Source organism: Globicephala melas, chromosome 2 (genome assembly GCF_963455315.2).
Source record: "Globicephala melas chromosome 2, mGloMel1.2, whole genome shotgun sequence".
Taxonomy (NCBI): Eukaryota; Metazoa; Chordata; class Mammalia; order Artiodactyla; family Delphinidae; genus Globicephala; species Globicephala melas.
In genome coordinates, this window is record NC_083315.2 from 168,750,112 (window position 1) to 168,760,137 (window position 10,026).

The 10,026-nt window shown below is 45.0% G+C and overlaps 1 protein-coding gene across 1 annotated transcript in view; it reads left to right on the forward strand.

Moving 5' to 3' along the window:
• Nucleotides 1-8,743, forward strand: part of TUNAR (TCL1 upstream neural differentiation-associated RNA) — a 48,266-nt gene extending 39,523 nt beyond the window's left edge. The window contains exon 3 of the mRNA XM_060293666.1: nt 6,304-8,743. Within this exon, the coding sequence (XP_060149649.1) occupies nt 6,304-6,489 (186 nt within the window). The 3' untranslated portion in view covers nt 6,490-8,743. The remainder of the gene's footprint in view (nt 1-6,303) is intronic.
• Nucleotides 8,744-10,026: the final 1,283 nt, after the last annotated feature.

The window sequence follows — 10,026 nt, forward strand, 5'->3', positions numbered from 1 at the left end:
TAACACTGACATTGCTGTCGGTCAACATGCTTGGCTGCATACCCTGGGACAGCGGTGCAGGTGTATCCAGGTGTGTGCCTGCAGTTGGGATGGCGGTCACCAGGGTCTGAGTATGTTCATCTTTATAAGATGGTAGCATCCTGTTTTCCAGAGTGACAGAGACCAAGTTGTACTCCTGCAGCTGGTGTGTAAGAGTCCCTTTTGCTTTACAGCCTCGTGAGTATTGAGTGGTGATCTTGAAGTTTTTAGCTCTTGTCGATCTGTTGGCTGTTGGATGGTAACTCATTGTGTTTTAGTTTGCGTTTCTCTGCTTACTGAAGTTTAACTTCTTTGTGGTTATTTATTCTTTTGAGAAGTGCCTGGACATGGTTTTTGCCCAGTTTTCTACTGGAAGTGTATCATTTTCTTGCTGACTTGACACTAACTAGATATGTATGATATATATAGTGTATATAGCATACATATGATAGACACACAGTACATACACACACACGCGCACACACACACACACGTATATTCCAGATTGTCGCTTAACTCTATTTTTATGACATTTTTTGATAAACAGAGGTATTAAATTTAATGTCCCTGAATTCATTAATATTTTCCTTTATCGTTTGAGATTTTATGTCTTTTTTTCCCTTTTTTATTACCATCATTTATTTAACCAATCCTTGTTGTGCATTATGATGTTTCTTTTTCTTTCAGTTTATTGTATAAATCAGTATGGCAAATATGCATGTGCATAGATCTTTTTTTTTTTAACATCTCTATTGGAGTATAATTGCTTTACAATGGTGTGTTAGTTTCTGCTTTACAACAAAGTGGATCAGCTATACATATACCCTGCTGGAATAATTGAGTATATGGAAAAATAAATAAAATCAAACCAGTATTTCACCAATTCCAGTTGGATTATAGACAGCCGTGAAAAGGAAAACTTAAGAACTTTTGTAAGACAACTCTTACAGGCTCCGCATGGGGAGCTTTTATGTCTTGTTGAGGTATCCTTCTCTACACCAAGGTCATAAAGATGCTCATTATATTGTCTTATAAAAGTTCTTAAGTTTTCCTTTTCACGGTTGTGTATAATCCAACTGGAACTGGTGAAATACTGGTTTGATTTTATTTATTTTTCCATATACTCAATTATTCCAGCACTGTGTATCCAAAGGCCCATTTTCCCCCAGTGATGAGCCGTGTCCACGTATGTGTAGCCCCATTTCCGTTCTTTTGGCTTATTTGTCTAAAGCTTAACTACTAAAGCTGTATAGTAATTTGTGATGTCTTATAAGGCAAGTGCCCCTACCTTACTCTTTTTTAGTAAATAATTTGGCTGTCATTATCTCTTTGCACTTTGATATACACTTTAGAATCAGCCTGCCAAGGGGCACCAAAGACCCTGTAGAAATTTTGACTGCAGTAAATCTATAGGGATCACCTTGGGAAGAACTCGTGTTTTCTGGATATTGACTCTCACACTCCTTGAAGATGTATAGCTACGTTTTCATGTAGACGTACCTTTATGTCTGTTTGTAAACTACTCTTAATTTTCTTTATAAAGATTTTACACATTTACACGTTGTTGTTAGATTTATTCCTAGATAATTTATATTTCAGCTATTATTGCAGATGCTGTCTTTTTAAAATAAACATCTTTATTGAGATATAATCCACAAACCACAAAATTCACCTTTTCAAAGTGTACAATTCAGTGGTTTTAGTATATTCACGGAGTTGGGCAACCATCACCAAAATCTTAAGTTTAGAACATTTTTATCACCCCCAAAAGAAACACCTTTCCCGTTAGCAGTTAATTCCCACTACCCCCCGCTGCATATCCTGGCAGGAAGGAATGAGCGAGTGAGCGAATGGATGAATTTATGCCTGTGTAGCAGGCCTCATGTCAGATACTGCCCGGCCCCAGTCTTTGCTTTCTGTTTTATTTTGGTTTTATTTTCCCCTCCCATCTCTATTACTGGTCTGGTTTCCAAGCTAATCTCCAGCCTCTTTCATTCTCCTCCACGCCCTGGCCAGATAACATTTCCCAAAGAAAGCAGTGTCCCAACCACTTCTTTGCTAGGAAGCCCCCTGTAGCTCCCTTGGGAATCTAGCTGCACTCCCAACACGGTTTCTCTGGGGAAATTCAGGGTGATAACTCACGCACCTTGGAAGCAAACTCTGGGGATGCAACTCTTTTGTGAGTCGGAGAGGACCTCTTCCGGGCTCTTGGTTTGCTGCAGAGAGCTCAGAAAGTAAACACAGTCGACCTCATTATTCTCTTCCACTTCCTCCTAAGTCAGAGCTATTTCGGGTTAACTCAGGGAAGAGGCTAAATTCAGCCTTGAAACCAAAGCAGCCTCCACGACCGGCACTTTGTTTTGCTTGAGTGACTGCAATGATGGGTCTTTGGTTTTAAGGGCAGCACTCATTGTATCTCTTTAGACCGACCTTGGTGATCTTTTCCCTGCCCTGCAAAGATGGGGTCGGGGGGGATGCCAGATTCCTCTTCAGTACCCCCTCATTCATTCAGCATGCTTTACCCAAATGCCTGGTCCCTGCCAAGCCCTGTGCTTAGAGGTGGAGATCCAAAAGCTTGCTCTCTCAGGGCCTGCAGTCTAGCTAAGGAAACTACAAGAAACAAGAGACCCATGAAACAGATAACTGGCGCTTGGGTAGACGTCTGCCCAGGGCAGAGAAGGGAGTGGATGTACCTATGCCTTCCTGTGACTCCATGCAAAGGCTAGGCCATGGAGTCACCAAAATAAAAGAAGGGACCAATCTAGCACTCACAAACAAGCAGGCAGATACAAGCACTTTCACATGCATACCCTATATCCCAGCAGTTCTTCTCTTGGATGTATGCAACCAATAGGAAATTGCACACACATAAATTTTACATCGAAAGAAAGCCTTGTAAACAAATATTGAACTCTAGTTAATACATGCATGCTGCAGTATCTAAGGGGAAGTGTAATTATATTTGAAGTCTACCTTGAAATATACCCCCCAAAAGATGGACGGATAGATGCATGGATAGGTATCTGATTAAGCAAGTATAGTAACATGCTAGTGGTGAAATTGAGTTGTTGAGTGTATGGGTGCTCACTATAAATTCTTTTTAGACTTTGCTGTATGTTGAAAATTTTCATTTAAAACATTGGGGAAAATGCATACATGTGTTTGCCAACAGAAATGTACAAGAATGTTCATAGCAGCATAATGGCTTCAAACTGAAAACAACGCAATGCCCATCAGCAGTAAAATAAATGCAGAAACATGTGAGTCTGTTTATATAATGGGATACTGTTCACACTGAGAATGAGCCACAGCTACACACAACATGGGTGAATCTGACCAATATAACCTTGGGGGGAAAAAGAGTCAAAAGAGGACGTGCTGTGTGGTTCTATTTCTATAAAATTCATAAACAGGCAAAACCAGCCTAGGATGTTAGAAGTCAGGATGATGGCTTTGAGAAGAAGGAAGAAAGAGATTGTGAGTGGAATAGGGGGCCATAGGGCCTCCTGGGGTACTGGAAGGTTCTGTTTCTTGATATTGGTGACAGCTAACAGACATGAACACTTATCAGGCTGTACACTTAAAGTCCGTGCACTTTTCTTTATGTGTATTATACATCATTAAAAACTGTACTAGGGAGAAAAAGAGAGAAAGCCAAACAGTTCCAGTTAGAAGGTTTGCCTAGCCAAAGCTTTTTTTTTTTTTTTTAAAGCAATTTTAATTAGAAATTACATCCTACATACAGGAGTTATTCCAAGAAGTTTCATTTCATTGTCTAGGACAGAGTGGACAGCTCTGAAAAGATGAAGTCAGCTCCAATCACTTCAGGGGGGTAGGAACCCCCTCTGAGCCTACCAAGTAAACCAAAGTTGTGAAGGAAGTGAAACTTCCCATTAAGATGTTCATTTGTTCATTCATTCATTCCTGTTGCATTAATTCCCCTAGTCTTCACTGACTGTCTGTCTCTCTCCTCCACACAGACATCTATCCACATACGCTGTGTTCCAAATCCAAACTTGATCCACAAGGCATGACCTGGCCCTTTCAGGGGTTCCCGTACCCAGAGGAAGAGACATGCAGACATTTCACCTTGCAACCATACTCCTCACCTTCCCGGACTCCTTTTCGTGATCCTTCTCACATATTTGTCCTGAGATATCCTCTGAGTCCTGAATTGATTACTCAGGGTTCTCCAGAGAAACAGAACCAATAAGAGATAGATAGATACACAGATAAGAGATAGATAGATACATAGATAGCAGAAAGATGATAGATATATAGATAGATAATAGGTAGGTAGATAGATAACAGAAGGATGATAGATGGATATATAGATAGTTGATAGATAGGTAGATAATAGATGATTGATAGATAGATAGATAGATGGGGGTTTATTATAAGAAATTGGTTTATGTCATTATGGAGGCCAGCAAGTCTCAGGATCTGCAGGGTGAGTCAGCAACCAGGAGACTCAGGAGAGCTGATGGTTTCATTTCAGTCTGAAGGCCTGCAGGCTCAGGACCTGGGAAGCACCTAGGTTTCAGTTTGGATTCGAAAGCAGGAAAAACCTGATGTCCCACCTCAAAGGCAGTCAGGCAGGAGGAGTTCCCTCTTACTCAGCCCTCCTCTGCTATTCAGGCCTTCAACTGATGAGATGAGGCCCACCCACACTGGGGAGGGCAATCTGCTTTACTCAGTCTACCAATTCAAATGTTCATCTCATCCAGAAACACCCTCACAGACACACCCAGAATCATGTTTGGCAAATGTCTTGGCACCCCAGTCAGGTTGACATATAAAATTAACTGTCACAACTCTAGAGCATGAATAGCCTTCCAGCTCTAAAGACACAGCTCTCTGTTGGAAGAGATGCAGCCAGGGGCCCTGGCCTGGTCCGTGTCACATCCCATCAGACAAGCTGTCGATACCCCACATACATAGTTCATTTCTTACATATTGTTTGGATTAGTAATCAGTGGAAAAGAAGGCTTCAGCTGCCCACTAGGCCCCCTGGATGGCCACATTTATCATTTTAAAGAATAAAAAGAAAAGATTTTAGTTATTGCAAAATATATCATACATTCCGGAGAATCTCTGAAACAGTTGAAAGGATAAGGATAAAAATGAACCCCCGTGTACCCCCCCATCCAGCCTAAAAAATGGAAAATGACCTGTATATTGAAGGCCTTTGGCTCCTCCCAATGGCTTTCCACTCTGTCCTCACCTATACGAAGCCACTCTACTGAATTTTGTGTTAATCATTCTCTTGCTTTTTAAAAAACATCAAAGTATATGTCTCTAAATATATAGGTTTGCTTTGGCCTGTTTTGAGCCTTTATGAATTGACATATGCTGTGTGTATTCTGTGCAATATGCTTTTTCACACTACCTGAAGTGTTGGGGCCTCATCCACGCCGTCACGTGTAGCCTCAGTGCATATAATATTCTTTTTGGTGGACATGTCCATTGTATGGGCCATGCGTTGGTCTCTTCAACTCTTGGTGCCTGTTTGGGTAACTTCCAGTCCTCTTCTGTCACGGATGAAGCTCACAGAAGTGATCCTGTCCCCGTCTCCAGGTGCACAGGTGTAGGGATTTCTCTAGGGTGGACATGTAGGAGATCAGGTGCTCAGCCCAGTTGTAGAATATATGTCTCTTCGCTTCTCTAGGTAATGCCAAGGAACTTTCCAGAATGGTTATACCAATTTATGCTCCTGCTGGAGGTGATGCAGGTTCCTTATGATGTTCTCCCCACCTCCTTTCCATCCAGTCTGGTCTCAGTTAACCACCTTCCCTAGGTGCAGTCACCCCTGCTCACAGGGCAGCCGGCACTTAGAACACAGTGTGGCTGTGATGCCCTCCTACACACTTCGTGCATATGCCGGACAGCGCTTCTCTAGGGTGGGATCCAATATGTGAACGTGTGTCAAATTGCCGTCGCTGTGGGAGAGCCCACATGTTTCAGTCAGACTACTGTGCAGCTGTCTGCTTCAAGGAAAAGGGCTAAATCAAAACCTCAGTGGAGTAGGTGGCGCCCAGGCTGGACTCCAGGGCTGATCTCTTTATGCCCGTGTCAGGACATTCATCCTTGAAATGGATCAGTCGTGCTCTGCCATTTCTCCACGGCCAAGAGCAATGGGTCCCAAGATTGGTTCCATGGAAGATTTTTCACCCCCACCTGAGATCTAGTCCCCAGACAGGAAATCACTGCCCTGCCCAATCTGCCTGGCTATGGAGAGGATGCTTATAAACCATCATCTTTTGTGCTGCCTCTTTCCAACTACAGGTTAGCCTGGGGAGGAAGATAAAGACATTTGCAACCAAGATGGTAATCACGAGTGGAAATGATGAAGACAGAGGAGGCCAAGAAAAAGAGAGCAAAGAAGAGAGTGTCTTGGCGATGCTGGGAATTCTTGGGACCATTCTGAACCTAGTCGTCATCATATTTGTGTACATATACACCACTCTGTGAATGGCCCAGAGGGTGCGCAGGCCTTGCGATGGCCAAAAGAGTCCTGTGTGTCTGCAGATCAGTGACAGGACACTGCGCAAACAAGTGGCTTTGACCTACACACACCGTTCAATCAGATGTACCTTCGAACTTGATAAAGGGTCACCAGAAGAAACCGATCCTGCTGCGAGGATCAGACACTGAAGCACAATGAATCCAGCAAAACTCATTCACACAGCAGGGAACTCAACGCCGTTGGCAGGGGACCCGAAAGGACGCTTGGGAGACTCGCCTTTGACGTCGTCTGGGAGCGGATGGGTGCAGAGGTTCATTATCCCAGGTCGCTGACGGATGTCACATGTTCAAAAAGAGGAACAGGGAGGACGCAGCTCACAGTGGACGCAGCTCATGGTGTGTCTCCCAGGACACGCAGTTCCTCCTAACTCGATGAGCTGTTTGGTACAAAAAACCACAGGGACCATCCTTGGGCAAGCATCCCATTCATCAAAAGTGTCTATTTGATACTGGGAAGATAACTTATTTTTCTTTTTTCATTGGCTTGACGTGTGTATCTGTTCATATCGAGGTTTATAAATATATATTTTTAATAAACGTGCTCTATTTTTTAGCATGAACCAGATATTTGGGGAGGCGCTCCTGGATCCATAGAGCTTTCTTTGGTTCTACCTGCTTAAACCCCTAGACTGCAGACGTTCTGTTGTGTAATCACGCTAGTCCTCATTCTGTCATCTTGTATTGTTTACCTTCTCCTCCCTCTAGCTCTTCTCAGTCTGGAGGACGTTTCTCTGTAATACCAGCCGTGATCTTGGTTGGCGCATGTTTTAAGATTGTCTGTCGAGCGGCTTTTTATTGTTGTATCGGAGATATAAAACGATCGTGGGCATGTGGACCTTGGACGTACCGTATCCTTACTGAGAATTATGCATGAACAAGGGCTGAGTGATAGATCAGCTTTAAACAATGTTTTACAAGGACTACCATGGAGGAGGAGCGCGGCTGCATCTGCAGATCGACTGTAGGATGGAGTATCCAGCTTCTTATTGGCAGCATTCTTGTGACCATTTGTTGAGCACATTTGATTTTAATGGCCACATACTATGAAAGATGGGAAGGACAAGGGGGAAAGCTGAGCTTTAGGTGCATCATTCCTTCCTTAATGAGCCGCCTGGGATCCTTTTCAAAGTAGGTGGGGTGTAAATGGCACATGGACTCCCCACTGTAGGAGCTCACCTGGGTGTTTCAGGCTGTGAGGACACCCCTGAGACAGGTGACTTTTACCAGGGCACTAGAAGGGGATGCAATGATCACCCTAGAAGATTGCTGCATTTCTTAAAGTTCCTGGTTTATACCCACATGAAGCTACTTCCTCCCTGGCAGGAACAGTTGCATCAATGTGAATTTGCCCTGTTCTGCTCCCTGAAATGGGCCTTTCACTGGCTGCAGCGGCACGGCCTTTAAAAAGGAGTGTTAGAATTCCTTCTGCTAGTGTCAGCCTTGCCCGTGGGCAAAAGAAGCAGCAGTCTGCCTAGTTGGATTCGAATGATGCCCAGGAGATCTCCACCGCCAGGTCTCTCCATCCCTCTGTTGTGGTGTCTGAAATTCTACTGTTAGAGAGTCATTTCTTGGACTCTGCTAGGGACCAGGCCCTTTTATAAAGCAAATGCCCTGAGCACCCGGCTCTCATCAGGTGTCTTCTCTTCCCCACCAGAAGAAACAAAGTTGATGTGCATTCAGGGAGTACATGTGCCAGGCGCTGCGCCAGACCCTGTATTCCTTTAAGTCACTGAATCTTCCCAGTAAGTGAGCTAGGGAGTCTTTATCCCACATTGTAGAAGAAGAAAGGAGAGCTCAGAGAGATTGGGAAACTTCCCTGAGATCAGGTGGCTTCTAGTGGTGAGTCAGGATGCAAACCCCCGGTCTGTCTGATTCCCTAGCCCAGTGAGGGTCGGTCAAATGCTGGGAAAAGAGGGAATAGAGAGGTGGGGATGGTCCAGGAAAGGGCCCTCGGGGGTCAGATGCAAACCGATGGCTTTGCTGAGGGCAGCTCTGCACCCCTCCATCCCTCCCTCATAAAAATAAACAACGCCTGGGAACTCCTTGCACCCTGGCAGAATGTCCCACGTGTAAGGACGAGGGCCAAGAGGCTGGTTAGAAATATAATGGACTATCAGGGGAGGGGGCCGTCTCACAGGTTCTGTGTGGTTCTAGAAAGACTATGTAAGAATTCTTAACAGTGGACAGAGTAAACAATAAAGGTGCAATGGAAAAAAAAAAACAAAAACAAAACTACCGACGTCCTTTTTTCCCCTGCAGCGTCCTGGTATTTTTAAAACTCCGTGTCATTCCTTTATCTATACATATTGTTGTTTTATTAAAAAAAAGCACACAAAACAACATGACTGTTCAACTGAAACTGTTCCGTTTGGACTGTAGAAGCCCTGGTGAGTTTCCAAGTGTACTCATTTGGACTTTATTGAGGGGAAGAACTGCCTTTCCAATCATCTCAACAGCTCCCCGATGGTTCTTCTAGATTGTCCTAATCCACAGCCTAGAAATAACGCTGCCCGTTCAGTGACTGCCAACCAAAGTGGCAGCACTGTTCTCTTGCAGAGAGAGGCCTTCATTTCTGCTCTAATTTAGGAAAGTCCGAGAACACGCACTGGGCGAACTCGCAGCTTCCCCCAGGGTCCCAAGGCATCTTGAGGGGATGTGACGGGAAAGCAGCCCGTGGCCCTGGATCTTGAGTGTCTAAGCACGCCGAGCCCAGCCTTGGCACCAATAGCAACGACCTAAATGACACGAGGGCTGTATACTTCCCAACCAGCATACGGGACCCTCACATCAACACCGTGAGGTATGCACGCCTACCCCCAGATTACAAGATAAAGAGAAAGGGGCTCAAAACAGCTAATGACTTTTCCAAGGTCGCACACCTGGAAACCAGTAGAATTAGACCTGGCTCCACATCTGTGTGCCGTCTGTACCTTGTGTGGTCCAGACTGTGGGTCTGAGCCTTGCTGGAGCCGTCTGGCTAGTCCCAGCACACAGCTTCCCACCACGCCTGCCTCTCCTTTGTCACAAGGCAGCTGGCCTGGTCGGTGTGGCTGAATCGTTGCCTTTAACTTCTACCCCAGAAAGCCCAGCCTCTGGCAGGGGAGAGCCAGGCACGCATGGCAGTGTGCCCTGGTGGTTTGGGGCTGCGAGGTGCTTGCCGATGGCCAGAAACAGCCTGGGCTTGAATCCCATCTCTGCCTCATATGATCTAGGTGATGGCAGGCGATTCACACAGCTCTGTGAGCCTTGGTTTCCCTCATCTATCAACGAGGGGTGCTAATAGCCCCCAACCCCATCAGGTAGGTATTTTAACCCCATTTAACTGATGGAAAAAGCGTGGCCTGGAAAGGTGAGTTGACGTAGCAAAGGCCTGGGGACCATGACGTCAGCGGCTCCAGAAGTTGCTGCCTTCACCTTGACAGCCAAAGAATGACACTTAAACCCCGAAATAAAGATCTCCAGGGGGCTGGGGACAGGATGCCT